Source organism: Pseudophryne corroboree, chromosome 10, assembly GCF_028390025.1.
Source record: "Pseudophryne corroboree isolate aPseCor3 chromosome 10, aPseCor3.hap2, whole genome shotgun sequence".
NCBI lineage: Eukaryota > Metazoa > Chordata > Amphibia > Anura > Myobatrachidae > Pseudophryne > Pseudophryne corroboree.
Window position 1 is genome coordinate 52,801,130 of NC_086453.1, and position 15,207 is coordinate 52,816,336.

The 15,207-nt window shown below is 51.4% G+C and overlaps 1 protein-coding gene across 7 annotated transcripts in view; it reads left to right on the forward strand.

Moving 5' to 3' along the window:
• The window catches only part of PRDM9 (PR/SET domain 9), a 384,129-nt gene that overhangs the window by 128,520 nt on the left and 240,402 nt on the right, over positions 1 to 15,207 (forward strand). For 5 of the 7 annotated variants that reach the window (XM_063942393.1, XM_063942392.1, XM_063942396.1 and 2 more), the window contains exon 5: positions 13,458 to 13,528. The exons of 1 other annotated variant lie outside the window; for it this stretch is intronic. In XM_063942393.1, coding sequence (XP_063798463.1) covers positions 13,458 to 13,528 — 71 coding nt within the window. The remainder of the gene's footprint in view (positions 1 to 13,457; positions 13,529 to 15,207) is intronic. One more of the 7 variants, XM_063942398.1, reaches the window with a different exon arrangement.

The following is a 15,207-nucleotide window of genomic DNA, read 5'->3' on the forward strand; positions in this document are numbered from 1 at the left end:
TGCTACACATGCGTTCGCACACTTGCACAGCTAAAATACACTGCCCCTGTAGGCGGTGACTATCTGATCGCAGCAGTGCAAAAATCGCTTGCTAGCGATCAGGTCTGAATTAGACCCATTGTCCAATCAGTTTGTTGCTCTTCAGTATTGCTAATGCCGGCTGCGGACCCCGGCTGCACCACTGGTAGTTCTGCCGCCGTCAGGAAGAGCAGAAAGTGCCCAAGGACTCTAAGAAGTAGAGACCACCAATGGGCAGAAAATGGAGGACTTCATCTGAGCTGTTTGTCAGACTATTAGGATGCAGACTTTGGAGGATACTTAGAGGTATATTTACTTACGTGTGGGTTTATAGAAGATAATAGCTAGAATCTGGTTGCTTGCTATGGGCAACATCTCCTCTTCTATAAACCCGCACCATAGTAAATATACCTCTAAGGTGCAGGTGTATAGAAATAGAAGTAGTGCAGGTGTATTCTGTGAGTATACCTGGAAAACATGATTTAGGGGGTAATTCAGACTGTATCGCGGCAGCGATCGCCGCATGAATTACTTTGTGGAGTGCACACGCGCAGCAACTGCACTGCGTGTGCACACCCCGGGAGCCCAGTGAGATGCTATCAGCATCTCAGAGCTGCAATCGTCTCTGGCTGATTGACAGGCAGAGGTGGTCGCGTGGTGTGCCATCGGCGTTAGAATGCTGTTAGCGGGGGGGGGGGGCGGTCTGGACAACGGAGGAGTGTCTGGACCATTGAGGTGGGCGGGCTGCAGCGGCTGCATGACGTCACACACACAGCCAATGCGACCCAGGACGTGGCGAGTAGCGGCCTGCCAGCACATCTACGATCAGTTCTGAATTAGGCCCTTAGTACAGTATGTCCTGAGGACTGGATTTGAGAGCACTGGTGTAGAATGTGTCTGCTTATTGCACCAGGTGAATGAGTGCCTCTTGAACAGCACTGCAAGTGGTCTCAGTGGAGCACCTGCTACTGTACCTGGACATTTGTTAATATATTTTTCAAGAATCTAAGAAATAAGAATTAAATGTTTTTCAGTCTCATTTATAGAGCGATCCCATCCTTAGGGAATGCTCTTGTATGTCCCCAAAGATACAGTGTTCCCCAATGGATATATATGAGTATAGGCAGCATATCTGTACTTACCATTTCCCCTATTCCATTATGGGATACTACTGTAAAATCAAACACTACAACTTTCAAAACTGCCTACGGAAGCATGGGTTGCAAGGGGAATATTTAGCATAAGCTGAAACCTGTACCCATTAGCGTGGGTGCAATTTATACCCCTTTCACACTGCAAATGCCGGATCCCACCCGGGAATTGGAAACGGGTCCTTCCCGGGTGGGATCCGGCATTGGCAGCTGCTGCAGGCTTTCCCGACCCGGCAAGATGCCGGGCGGGTTGCCATAGCAGCAGGGGGGGGCGGAGTCGGCGGCGGGGGCGGAGGTGGCGCTGGAAGATAAGCTCATCTCCGTGCCGCCTCTCCCTATCGCATCGACCCTGGAGCCAGTTTACGCAGCCACTGACCCGGTATTCAACCCGGGTATAACACTGCTTTATTCCTGGGTTGAATTGCCGGGTCAGGCGACCCGCGATTTCGGCAAGGCCCCTTTCACACCGCACGCCAACCCATGTTGACCTGGCAATATGCCGAGTCGATACCGGGTTATTTGTGCGGTGTGAAAGGGGTATTACAGGTTTAGAGCCGCTGAAGGAGGTGGGAAAACAGCGAAGTGGATTCCAAGGCCAGAGAGCCCAAGGAGGAGGTGTAGAGTAATGCTGGTGTGCAATATAAGTAGGCAGGGGCGGATTGGGATGGAAAACCAGCCCGGGAAATTTATGGAAGCAGCCCTAATGAGGGTGCGGTCTGATGAGGGGTGGGGTCTGTTAAGGGTGCCGGGATCCCTCCTCATAAGGCCTGATTGTATGTAATTGCGGCCTTCCTTCCTTGCTTGCTTTTACTGCAGTTGTGTCTGAGACCAGGGGTGTATTGGGAACTAAAAGTGGCCCTGTAAGATTTTGTAGAAGTGGCCAGACATGGGCAGCACAAGAGGTATAACATACCTTGTAGCCATGGCAGCGTCACTGGATGGCAGACCTGATGTACTGCAGAGATGGAATAACAGAATGAATGGGGACAATGCAGTGTAGCCATGGCAGCAATGACGCAGCATCACTGGATGGCAGAGTTGCTGTACTGCCGAGATGGAAAAACAGAATGCACTGCACTGAGGAGGTCATTCCGAGTTGTTCGCTCGTTGCCGATTTTCGCTATACTGCGATTTGTTGCAAATTGCGCATGCGAAAGGCACGCAGGGCGCATGCGCTTAGTTATTTAACACAAAACTTAGCAGTTTTGCTGTGGCTTTTGTGGCGCTTTTCAGTCGCACTGCTGTTTGGTGAATGATTGACAGGAAAGGGGCGTTTCTGGCCGGCAACTCAGCGTTTTCCCGGCGTTTGCAGAAAAACGCAGAAGTGTCTGGAGAAACGGGGGAGTGGCTGGCCGAACGCAGGGCGTGTTTGTGACGTCAAACCAGGAACTAAACGAACTGAGCTGATCGCAATCTGTGAGTAGGTCTGGAGCTACTCAGAAACTGCAAAGAATTATTTAGTAGCAGTTCTGCTAATCTTTCGTTCGCTATTCTGCTAAGCTAAGATACACTCCCAGAGGGCGGCGGCCTAGCGTGTGCAATGCTGCTAAAAGCAGCTAGCAAGCGAACAACTCGGAATGAGGGCCTGAGTGCGGTGGGCTGCCTGTCATGTGGGGGGTGATGCCACATGGCAACACACAAAACAGGCCCCACTGACACAGAATCTTCCTGGTGATGCCTATGGCCAATCCACCCTGGAAGTATGTAATAAGAACAGAAGGGAAGAAGACCATGTTCATAGGAGCTTTCTATCTAAAGGGAAAGGGAGAGACAAATAGATGACACAAGGAGTGTAAGAGGAGCTGAGGGCAGGAAGCAAGAGTGGTAGAGATGTAAGAGGCAGGAGGGTATTATAGACTTTGAGGTGACATGGTTTAGTGGTGGTTAGATAAGTGTCACGGATGTCTGGTTTTGCTGATCTGTATTGCGTCCCTTGGGTCTAGCTGAGGCAGGAGTGTAATTGAAACTGGGAGCCTTTATAAGACCTCTGCTCATCTAACAAGTACCAGAACCCACAGTAGCGCAGGCAGAAATGACAGAATCTTAAGACCAGAATCTGAACCATTATACGGAACTGGAATCTGTAGCAATAAGAACCTGGAGCCTGAATCCAGGAACTCAGGGCCTAATTCAGATTTGGGTGGGGTGTGTTCAAACTGAAATCTAAATTGCAGTGTAAAAATAAAGCAGCCAGTATTTACCCTGCACAGAAACAAAATAACCCATCCAAATCTAACTCTCTCTGCACATGTTACATTTGCCCCACCTGCAGTGCACATGGGGGCCGATTCAGACCTGATCGCTAGGCTGCGTTTTCTCACAGCATGCGATCAGATCTGAATTGCGCATGTGTCTGCACAGCAATGCACAGGCGCGACGGGATGGTGCGAAAATTCTGAACGCACCGGCGATTGCAAGGAGATTGACAGGAAGAAGGCGTTTGTGGGTGGTAAATGACCGTTTTCAGTGTCTGGAAAAATGCAGGCGTGTCCAAGTGTTGGAAGGGCGGGTGTCTGACGTCAAAATCGGTCCCGGACAGCCTGATGTGATCGCAGCGGCTGAGTAAGTCCTGGGCTGCGCAGAGACTGCACAAAATCAGTTTGTGCAGCTCTGCTACACAGGCGATCACACACTTGCACAGCTAAAATACACTCCCCTGTAGGCGGTGACTATCCAATCGCAGGGCTGCAAAAATCGCTGCCCAACGATCAGGTCTGAATTACCTCCATGGTTTTGCCCATTAGAGAAAGATTTTGCTTTTGCTGAATTAGGAAACTCAGGACTAAGGTAAACTACAAAACTCAGAACTAAGGCCAGGAATGAGGAACTCTGGACTGTGAGCTGGTGACAGACGCACAGAACTGGAATCTATACAATGATGCAGAGAACTGGAAATGGAACCTGAGACTTAGCTCTAGCCCCGTTTACCAGACACCCAGAACAAAGAATCCTATCATCTACAGCCGATAGTGTGCTAGCAGCTGGACCAGTAACTTGTGGTACTTACAGGGTAACAGGCACTTGGTGTAAACTGAGCACATGCTAAGAAACAAACACATTAATATTTGCAGAGATCTTGCTGAGAAAACAGCTGGAATCTGGTTGGACTGGGAGAATCACCTCACAGAATTCAATAAGGCCACTTCCATTTAGTCGGACAGTTTGTAAAAAAAAAAATTATGCTGCAGGCGGCCAGGGGAAGCACAGATGACCATAAGATGGCTCCGTGGGACAAGATAACTGGGGCTAAGACCCTGATGTGTGAAAATATGCTTTTATGAACAGGTGGGTTTTTAGCGCCCGTTTAAAGCTATGCAGGTTGGGGAATAATCTGATAAGGCAAGACAGATCATTGCAGTGGAGGAGGGCAGCACAGGAGAAATCTAGGATTTGAGAGTGAGTTGTGGTAAACTGAGTGGAGGAAAACCAATGGTCATTGGCCCTCATTCCGAGTTGTTTGCTCGGTAAATTTCATCGCATCGCAGCGATTTTCCGCTTAGTGCGCATGCGCAATGTTCGCACTGCGACTGCGCCAAGTAAATCTGCTATGCACTTAGTAATTTTACTCACGGCTTTTTCATCGTTCTGGCGATCGTAATGTGATTGACAGGAAATGGGTGTTACTGGGCGGAAACAGGCCGTTTTATGGGCGTGTGGGAAAAAACGCTACCGTTTCCGGAAAAAACGCAGGAGTGGCCGGAGAAACGGAGGAGTGTCTGGGCGAACGCTGGGTGTGTTTGTGACGTCAAACCAGGAACGACAAGCACTGAACTGATCGCAGATGCCGAGTAAGTCTGGAGCTACTCAGAAACTGCTACGAGGTGTGTAATCGCAATATTGCGAATACTTCGTTCGCAATTTTAAGAAGCTAAGATTCACTCCCAGTAGGCGGCGGCTTAGCGTGAGCAACTCTGCTAAAATCGCCTTGCGAGCGATCAACTCGGAATGAGGGCCATTGGCTGACCTGAGAGGGTGTATATATGTAGATGAGGATTCAGATGTAGGGAGTAGTGGAGTTGGAGATGGCCTTGTATATGAGGTTGAGGAGTGTGAAGAAGTTTCTATATAGGAAGGGGAGCCAGTGCAGGGCTTGGCAGAGAGGGAAGGCATGAGAAGAAGAGAAGTCTAGCAGCAGCGTTGAGTACAGAGTGGAGAGGAATGAGATGGAAACAGGAGAGGCCAGTGAAAAGAAGGTTGCAATAGTCGAGATGAGAAACTATCAGAGAGTGGACAATAGCTTTGGTGGCATCCTGGGAGAAAAAGGATCTAATGTGAGTGATTTTTCCGAGTTGGAAACGACAAGATTGGGCAAGGGATTGAATGTGTGGGGTAAAGGAGAGGGAGGAGTCGAAAATAGAACCCTGGCAGCAGAGTTGGGAAACAGAGGCGATGTTGTCGACAGTAATAGAGAGGTTGGGATGGGACAGTGATAGTGAGGTTAGGATGGGAGTAGACTCTAGAAGGATGGAAGATAGAGAGTCTAGGTTTGGACATGTTGAGTTTGAGAAAACCAGGAGGAGATGGCGGAAAAGCAACTGTACACCCAAGAGAGGAAGGTAGGAAGGAATGGTTAGAGATCAGGAGAGGAGATGTAGAGCTGAGTTCGTTGGCATAGAGGTGATATTAGAGGCTGAATGAGCTGATGTCTTTACCCAGAGATGAGGTGTATAGACAGAAGAGCACAGGGCCAAAGACAGAGCCCAGTGGGACACCCATTGGAAGGATGGATGGGAAAAGGAGGAAGAGGAGGTTGAGAAAGAGAAGGAGCAGTTGGCAAGTTTGGACGTAAACCAATAATGGACAGCATCAGAGAGGATGATGGTCTGAAGTGTGCTCACTAGGAGAGAATGATCCACAGTGTCATAGGCAGCAGATAGAAGTCCATTGAACGAGCAGGGAGAAGTAGCCCCTGTATTTGGCCGAGAATAGATTGTTGGTGACTTTTGTCAGGGCAGTTTCAGTGGAGTGGAGTGGGTGGAAGCCACTCCACTCCACTGGAAGGAGGGGGATCAAGGATGGAGTTGTCAGAAAGGTAGCAGATGAGACAGTTGCTCGAGTATTTTGGAGGCAGATGGGAGAAGAGAAATGGAGCGGTAATTAAAGAGTGTGGAGAGGTCAAGGATGTTTTTTTGTAGGATAATTGAGACAAGGGCATGATTTACGAATTAGGGGAATATGCCAGTGGAGAGGGATAGATGGAAGAGGTGAGCATGGTGGGAGCAGACAGTAAGGGAGGTAAGAGGGAAATTAGATCCAGGTGGCAGGTAGAGGGGAGAGAGTATTAAATAAAAAGAATGGACTTTGTTGCTTGTGGTGGGGCAAAAAGTGCACAAAGGGTGGTGGCTGGAGGCTGTGTTGGTAGGGGCGTCAGAAAAGTGATGTGAGGAGGAGATTTTGTAATGTATAGCCTTGAGTTTGTAAGTGAAACATGAGGCAAAGTCAGTGGAGGTGAGGGAGGATGACAGGAGAGGAGGGTGTTGACTATAGCAAAGAGACAGCAGGGATTGGAGAACTGAGAAGACCAGTGAGATAACTGGTTTATAGATCTGTCCATTGCCAAGTTTTAGCTTTCCTATGTGATTATGCACACTTTAAGGGACTGAATACTGCTCCACATATCCGTGATGGTCATTGTGTTTCCAATATTTGCATAAACACTCATTATATTGACCAGCTGCCCTTGTACTATGTAACAAATGGTTAGACTGCGTAGGTCATAAATGTGGCCGAGCAGCATAAACTCACCGGCTGGGAATGCGGCACGCCTCGTAATGCATCACTCTGGCAAGGAAGGGGTTACAGTTTTTTGAGGGAGGAACGGAAGGGAAACTGCCTGGATTGTGATTGGCTGGATTCTGTATAGGGGCTGGTCTGACATACATATAGTCTTCAGACCTAGGACAGCCTGTCTCTTTTCCTGTTTTTCCGTGGAACTGCAAGTACTGCTGCATTAATATCTGTTCATTTTCACTTCTTCTTTTCATTAACTAACTCTCTTCTCTCTTACTTTTCCCACTCTCTTGTTCCTTCCCTATTCTTCCTTGTGGTTGCCTCTGCTGTCTCCTATCCCTGCTCCCTTACTCTGCTCTGTCCCTCTAGCTGTATTTATGTGTACCTTATGGCAGCCTCAGTCTACTAAAAATAAAAAATAAAAGCCGGACGCAGCGTGGGCCTCCCCGCCCGGCTTATTGGACTTCACTGAGGTCCGGCCGGCCCGGGGGAGACCTTCTGCGGCTGCTGGACGGGAGACCCGCGGCGTGCGCGGCCTGACTCCGCCGCCCGCCTGAGCTCCCCTGCGTCCGCTCTCTCCTCTCCGTCCCCGCCGCTGGCCGCGGCCGAGAATGGAGTGCGGGAGGTCCGGCCGGCCCGGGGTAGACCTTCTGCGGCTGCTGGACGGGAGACCCGCGGCATGCGCAGCCGGGCTCGGCCGCCCGCCCGAGCTCCCCTGCGTCTGCTCTCTCCTCTCCGTCCCCGCCGCTGGCCGCGGCCGAGAATGGAGCGCGGGAGGTCCGGCTGCTGCTGACGTGGCCTGACGGGGACGTTCCCTGTCAGGTGCGCGAGGCATGCAGGGCCGGGACAGCGCTCCCGCCCTGCTGCTCGGCGGCGCTCACCCGCCGCCCCCATAGTTGTGTTCTGTCTGGCCCCTGTGTGGTGGGCAGGCTGTAGCGCCCACCTGTAAAAAATAAATAAATAAAAATAATAAACAAATATAGATGTATAAATGGCCGTTTCGGGGCCAACCGGGCCGCGCCCACATTTTGTAATTTTACCCCGGGTGACGCGCTCCAGTGGGGGGGTCGTGTGGCTGGCGGACCCGGTGGGTCCGACGGCGCGCGAGTGCCGGCATTTCCTGCGGTCACCAGGGGGGGGCCATGTTAGGCTTGCTCCCGCTGGTGCTCTCTGGGCCGGGTGGCGCCCTCCCACGGCGGGGCGGCGTTCCCGCTCTGCGTCCGCGGATGTACTGTTGCCACCATTGTGCCTGGCGGTGCCCGTCGGCCGGAGTCTTTCCGCGTCCGCCCCGTGGCGCCGGCCCCTTCCGGGTGGGCTCGCGTGCCGGTTCCTTCTGCCTCCAGACGTGGCCGTGCAGCCCCTGCCGGTCATAGGCTGGGGTCGGTCACTCACCACATGATGGGTGGCATGCGCATGCGGGTGGCGAGTGATCTGGCCCTCCCCGTGTCCACATTCCTACTTCCAACACGGCTGCGGTCAGCCCTCAGTCGGACGTTGCGCTGCCCCCATCTAGCGGTTACAACACTCCGTTTTTCTTATCCTGATCCTCAGGATAGGAGGAGGCGCAGCGCAGGCGGTTCAGCCATGGTCTATCGCTGCAGGACAGATGGGCCGTTCTACCCGACAGTGAGGGCTCTTCCGGGCCTTTACTCCCTACGGGTGGTTTCCGAACCTCCCGTGGGGGCGCGGGACTTGCGTTCCGTGTCTGAGCTTAGATCTACGGCGTCTGCTCCTTTGGTAGATGCCACCGTATTGTGCGCCATTCGTGCCACAGTCATGTCGGCGGTGCCCCCCCCCCCCTTGTCATCCTCCGTACACGGGGGACAGGGGCCGGACACCGCTTCTTTGGCGTATAGCTTTGCGCAGACCCTTACGCAGCTCCTGTCCTCTGGCGGAACGGCCGGCCTGCGCCAGCTCTGATCACGGCGGCCGTGGGACCGGTTGGGTCCACGGGAACTATGTCTTTTTTGTCTCTCCAGCCATGGATGTCGGGATTGGAATAGAGTCGGCCGGTGCCTCAGCGAGTCATTCGAAGGGTGCTGGGACGGACGGAGTTGCTTCTCGTGCAGGTGAGTTTTCTTCGGACCCTGACTTGTCTCGGGGTAGAACGGTTACCCCCCATAACGTTGGGATCTGGTACTCAGTCCCGTCCTCTAGTGAGGGTAGACGTACGCATAGTGTTTCCAACAAGCGCAGTAGACACAGGCGCAGGCGTCGGGCCACAGACTCATCCCTTGGCTCAACTTTCTCGGAGGGGGTGTCCTCCCACAGCGGTTTGCACAGGGTTGAACGGCGCGAGCGCCGGTATTCAACCTCTTCCGCCTCACAAGTGTCGTTCGAATTGGACACCGTTCACTGCGCTAACACGGCGGTGCACCGTGGTCTATGCCCCGGATCCGGGACGGGATCCGTAAGGGCCAACACGTCAATATCTTCTCCCTCACTAGTGTTGATCGTTAAGCTTTGCTTTCGGCTCCGTAGACATGGACAGGGCAGCGAAGCCGTTTGCGATCCTACCCTAATTGGATAGGTGCATGTTAATCTACGCGGCGTGTTATTTAGAGACGCCCCCGGACGAGCACATGAATCTAGTGCTCTATCAATTCCTTATACACTTGCCGTACCAGGAGTATAAAGGGTCGGCTGGGCGACGTTACTATTAGGTCTTCCGGCGCATTCTGCTCGGCCGGGAGATCTAAATTTTTGGTATAATGGATGTCGAATTGTGCTCGGAGCTGCAAAAGGCCTCCGTGGACACCGGGGAGGGCAGTACAGCGAGACGGTGGCCAAAGCGGCCTGGCTCGTTCTGCTGCTGTTCAAGCGGGTCCATCCCGTACATGGCATGGTACATGCTTCGCTTTCCATAATGCCCATGGGATCTAGGACTGCACCAGTCCTGGGACACGGGGTAATTCCGGCTCGCAGACCCGGCAGAGTCGGGTTCCCGCGGCCCCTGGCGCTGTCTTTGGCCCCCACCCCAATTAGATTACCGGTGCTCATGCCCTGGCTGCGAGGGTACCCTCGGCGGGTCGACGCCCAATTTTTTGCTCTCGGGTTTCACGTTCGGCATCTCCTTGCCGACATTTGGGCTAGTGGGCCCCGGGGCTGGTACGAACCTGTGTTTGGCTCGGTAGTTTCTGGTCGTGCTTCGGCAGATTGTCCGGGCTGAGGTTTCGTTGGGCTGGAATACAGGCCTCCCCCCTTTTCAGAAACCCCCCCCCCCCTTACATGTTTTGGTCTTGTCCCCCGTCGGGATAGTGCCTAAGAAGACCGCGGGCGACTTTAGGCTCCTCCGTACTTTATGCTATCCCCGATTGTCAGTGTAGAGTCATTTCCCCGTCCTCTGTGCGGCCATAGCCGCCATTAGGTTATTTGGAACGGGGGCCGTGATGTGTAACTCAGCATTTCGTCTTCTCCCTCTGCACCCTTCGGCCTTTCGGTTTATGGGTTTTTTATATTGGCCGATGGCTATTACATAGATCGGTGCCTCCCTGCATAGATTGGTGCCTCCCTATGGGTTGTTCTCTCTCTTGCGCATACTTCGAGGGACTCCGTTCTTTTCTCCATTGGTGCCTGGAGCATGCGACGGGCGATCGGAGAATTTCGCACGGCTTGAATGATTTCCTTTTGATCAGGCCACAGGACTCGGATCGCTGCGCTAGCTTGTTGCGGAGGGCACTCTCCCTCTTCGCACACTTCGGGATTCCGGTGGCGCCTGAGCGGCTCTGCATCCGTAGTTTATCCCGGACTTCAGTTTGATTCGGTCGCCGGCATCTGTAGGCTCCCAGTGGATAAGGATATGCGCTTGCTGCGGGCAAGCTTACTTTCATGCAGGCTCAATCCCCTTTGGGCCTGTTTAATTTTGCTTGCACAATGGGAGCGGCCGACGGTTGGAATTCAAAGCCCGCATCATTTTCTCAGATTGTCCCTCGAAATTCGGCTGTATTTATTTACAAGGGATGAATTTCTGGTTCGTTTCAGCGGCGTCTGTGTTGGATGGGAGGCGGTCGCGTCTAGCACCCCCCCTGGAGCTTTTCACGGACGCCTCTGGCGCTTGCGATTGGCGAGCGCTTCACGACACATTTGCGATTGCTAATAAGCAGGTGGTCTTCTGGTGCGTCAATTTGGCCGTTGTTTTGCCATCATTAGGCAGGAGTCTGTCGGTACTGCGGGTCTTCGCGCAGATAGTCTTGCTATGCTAGGTGTCCCGGCAGAGCGCAACGGAATTCCTGATACCCTTTCTCGCAGCGACTGGCAGCGGTTTTAGGCAGTTGGCTCCTGCAGCTCTAATCCAACGGGACTTCTGTCCTGCTTCTGTGTGCGGATTGGAGGATTTAACCCACAGGTCTTTGGCTCCTGCAACTTTCACGGCTTGTCTGGCCGCTTGGGAGCGGTGGAGTAAGACCCCTCTCAAGGCAGATGGCCCACAGTTGCATTGGATTCGGGATGTCAGGGATGGTGGCAGAAGGCCGATCCCTGCACATCGGGGCAGCCGGTCCTCAGTGATGGTGGCAGAAGGCCGATCCCGGAACATCGGGGCAGAAGGCCCTCCAACATTTAGGATATTATTTCAATCATAATTTTGAGATGTTTTCTTTTCATGTGCTGTATGTTTTCTACTATGTGTGATAAATATTTCAACCGTCCCTTAGTTAGAGAGGGAGTTTTTCATCCAAGTTTAGATTTAATAGGCCTTCCTTTCAGTCAATAAAGCCGTCGACGTATGCCCCGACGGTTTGCGGTGTAGGATTCAGCGCTCACGATACGAAGATACGGGAACACAATACGGGGATACGAGGTTCGCCTCTTCATGGCGGCCTTTACGATGGCCTTCCACGGTGCGCCCGGGTGGGTGAGCTGGTGTCCGTCTCTCGGACTTCTGCCTCGTCCATGCTGGCGGCCCACGTCGTCGTACCCCGCCCCCCCCCCCCCAATATGATTTATGGTGTGGGATCCAGCGCTCCAAGACTGACGTAGTAGGCAGGGGGCTGTGGGTTCGAGTGGGTCGGGCTCGTGTGCGGGGCATTTGTCCAGTTTTCGCGGCCCGGTTTTATTCGTCCGTACGGCCTCCAACGCCTCCCGGGTGGCTCGTCCATACTGACGGTTCCCTGTTGACCAGATATCAAATTCCGGTCGGTTTTGGGGCGTTGTATTTTGTACCTGGGTCTATCTCCGGCCGACTATGGGACTCACTCTTTCCGCATCGGCGCTGCTTCAGCTGCCGCTGCGGCGGGTTGGTCCGAGGTCGAAGTCCGGGCACTGGGTAGGTGGAGGTCTGGTGCAGTCAGACGCTATATCAGGCCTTTTCCTCCCAGTGCGCCCCTTTGAGGACTAGCCGCTCGTCGCAGTTGCACTTTGTGATTGCGGGGGCCTTGAGGAATTTTTGTTTTATCGTTGGTTTTAATTACGGCTTTTGCCGGCTAACGAAGTTTTGTGTTTTTGCCTCAAGTCAAATTGGGCGACCCCCCCCCCCCCTCCCTCTCCCTGATACAGGTTAGGTTACCCATTTTCTCCATATATTTCATTTCTTAACCTCAGTAACACCCTTCTTTTGTAGGCAGGCGGCTAGATCCGCGCTTTCTATGGCTTGTCTTGTCGGCCATGGGTGGCAATTATCTGGTGCGCCGGGTCTTGAGGTCTTTTTAGTTTCCTATTCTGTTTTCTTTAGTTTGAGTTGAGTGACTTTCTTCGTATTCTGCTTTGTTTAGATGAGTTGAGTTTCGGTTCGGTGGCGGTGGCAGGTTTGGTAACCTGGCAGTTGGCCGGTTTCTGAACGGTTATTTTAGTTTAACTTAAGGACTTTATCGTTAGTAAGTTCGGGTGAACTTTTAGGTAATTTTATAGGCTTATTATTAATTGTTGGGCACCACCGTACCTGGTGGGCACATATGATAGATCATAAACATGTGTGGACATCGGGGCCGGTGGCCCTATTTTTTATCCCCTAGGGGCGGAGCGTGCCTCCGTCCCTACAACTGTTGGTGGGCAGGGGTAGTGGCAGAAGGTCGACCCCTGGCCTTGGATTTTTGGATTTTCGATGTCTGGGATGGAGGCAGGAGGCCGATCCCGGAACATCTGGGGCAGAAGGCCCCCTCACACATATGTTTTATTGCTCGGGATGGAGGCAGGAGGCCAATCCCGGAACATCTGGGGCAGAAGGCCCCCTCACACACACATGTTTATTGCTCTATTTCGTCATATCATTTTGTATTACCCTTATTAAGTTCTTTATCATGCTTAACCGTTCTTCTCCCCGCCACCTTAATTAGAGAGGGAAGTCTGCATTCTAGTTTTAGTATTAATAGGCCTCCCTCTCAGTCAAAATAAAAAGCTGACCCCTTTCACGCCAATTACTGTTGTTGTGTCTTTATTTACTAAGATAAGTGTGCTTGAGTGGCGTGCGCATGCATCTGACGTGTGAAGTTTAATGCTTTTAACTATACATGGCTAGTCACATTTTATGAAAAGTAACAGCATTTTGTATATGACAGCAACAGAAAACTAGTATCACAGATCATTTTTTTTGGCATGATTGAACTTTTCCTTTTCTCATTTCAGCCAGAGTGCGAAGCGTTGGGACACGTCACAAGTCAAATCTATTTAGAACAGAAATAAAGGATGTGATGCAGGTAACATTTTTCTTAAATGCACAAATTCAAATGTTACCGCTCTTCCCTTCATCTCTTTTCTCCTTCACTTCCCTCCCTGGATCGTTTTTTCATATGCTAAAGTGTTCTTACTAGTGAGCCAATTGACATTGTATTATTTTTTCACTCTTAAATCTTTATTAAAGATTCAAGGATATAGCAGTGAAATAAAGACATTTCAAATCAAACACTGCGGGGAAAATGTCGTAAATCAACAGGGTTACATTCAATAACGGGGTATTGGTCAGAGGAGGAAGGACTAGCCCCAGGACTATGTATTTTATATCATTATTGTACCTGGATATAATTAGCAGCTAGTTCTGTATGTGGCTGCAGTTATTTAGTATATACCTGCAGTAAACATGTTTGGACTTTGGAGGTGTCAGGTTCTAGGGTTATTTGTGGCACAGAAACTGGGGTCACTTGGCTATATTGACGATATGGGTGATGTCTGGTATATGAATGATGCACTCGTTGTAGTCTCTGGTATAAAGAGGTAGAACTGACTGACACTAGGAAGAAACAGGAGCGAATACGTGACTGTAATAATTAGCAATCCAGTCTCTGAACACTTGAGGACCGAGGGCCTTATTCAGAGTTGTTCCCTAATGCAATTGCGATTTTCTAGGCTATGGAACTGCTAATGACCCTCATTCCGAATTGATCGTTCGCTTGCTACTTTTAGCAGCCATGCAAATGCATGGTCGCCGCCCACGGGGGAGTGTATTTTCGCTTTGCAGGAGTGCGGACGCCTGTGCAGCAGAGCGCCTGCAAACACAATTTGTGCAGAACAAGACCAGCCCTGTAGTTACTTATTCTGTGCGATGCTTGCTGCGACGAGTGACACGGTAATGACGTCAGATACCCGTCCTGCATATGCCCAGCCACGCCTGGGTTTTTCCAGATACTCCCAGAAAACGGTCAGTTGCCACCAAGAAACTCCCACTTCCTGTCAATCTCCTTGCGTTCGGCTGTGCGTTTGGAATCGTCGCTGGAGCCAGTGCAAAACCATAAACGACTTCGTACCTGTACGATGCGCGTGCGCATTGCGGTGCATATGCATGCGCAGATTTGCCATTTTTTTAACTGATCGCTTTGCAGCGAACAATGGCAGCTAGCGATCAACTCGAAATGAGGGCCAATGTTAGCAAGTGAAGCTGCCATCCAGAAATGAAAAAGAGCCACCAACCGGAGTGATCTCAACGACATTCGCAACTGCGTACACATCCACAGCCTAAATGCAACAATGGAGAACATTGACTACTTGAGCAGGTCTATGGCTACGCAGACTACTTGCAGCAGTAGCAATACAGGCACCATATTTCTCAGCATACACTATCACAGCTGTCATCAGATACACCCCCTGAAAACAGCCCTGACATGCCAGCCTTTTTGCCGCCAATCCCCATTACTCCCCCCCAGACCATTACTTTCTGTCAATCACTCAGCAAAGAAATTCTCATTGCAAGCTGAATCACAAAGGCACCTTTACACATGTGCAGTGTGAGATCATCGTTCATGCAACTTTTCCCCCCTTGTATACTGTATGAAATCTCAAGCAGAGTAGCACCTCATTACTTAATTATGGTGTGCACTGCAAACTAGGCCCCCCATCTTTTAATCACTCAGCAAAGAAATCCTCATTGCAAGCTGAATCACAA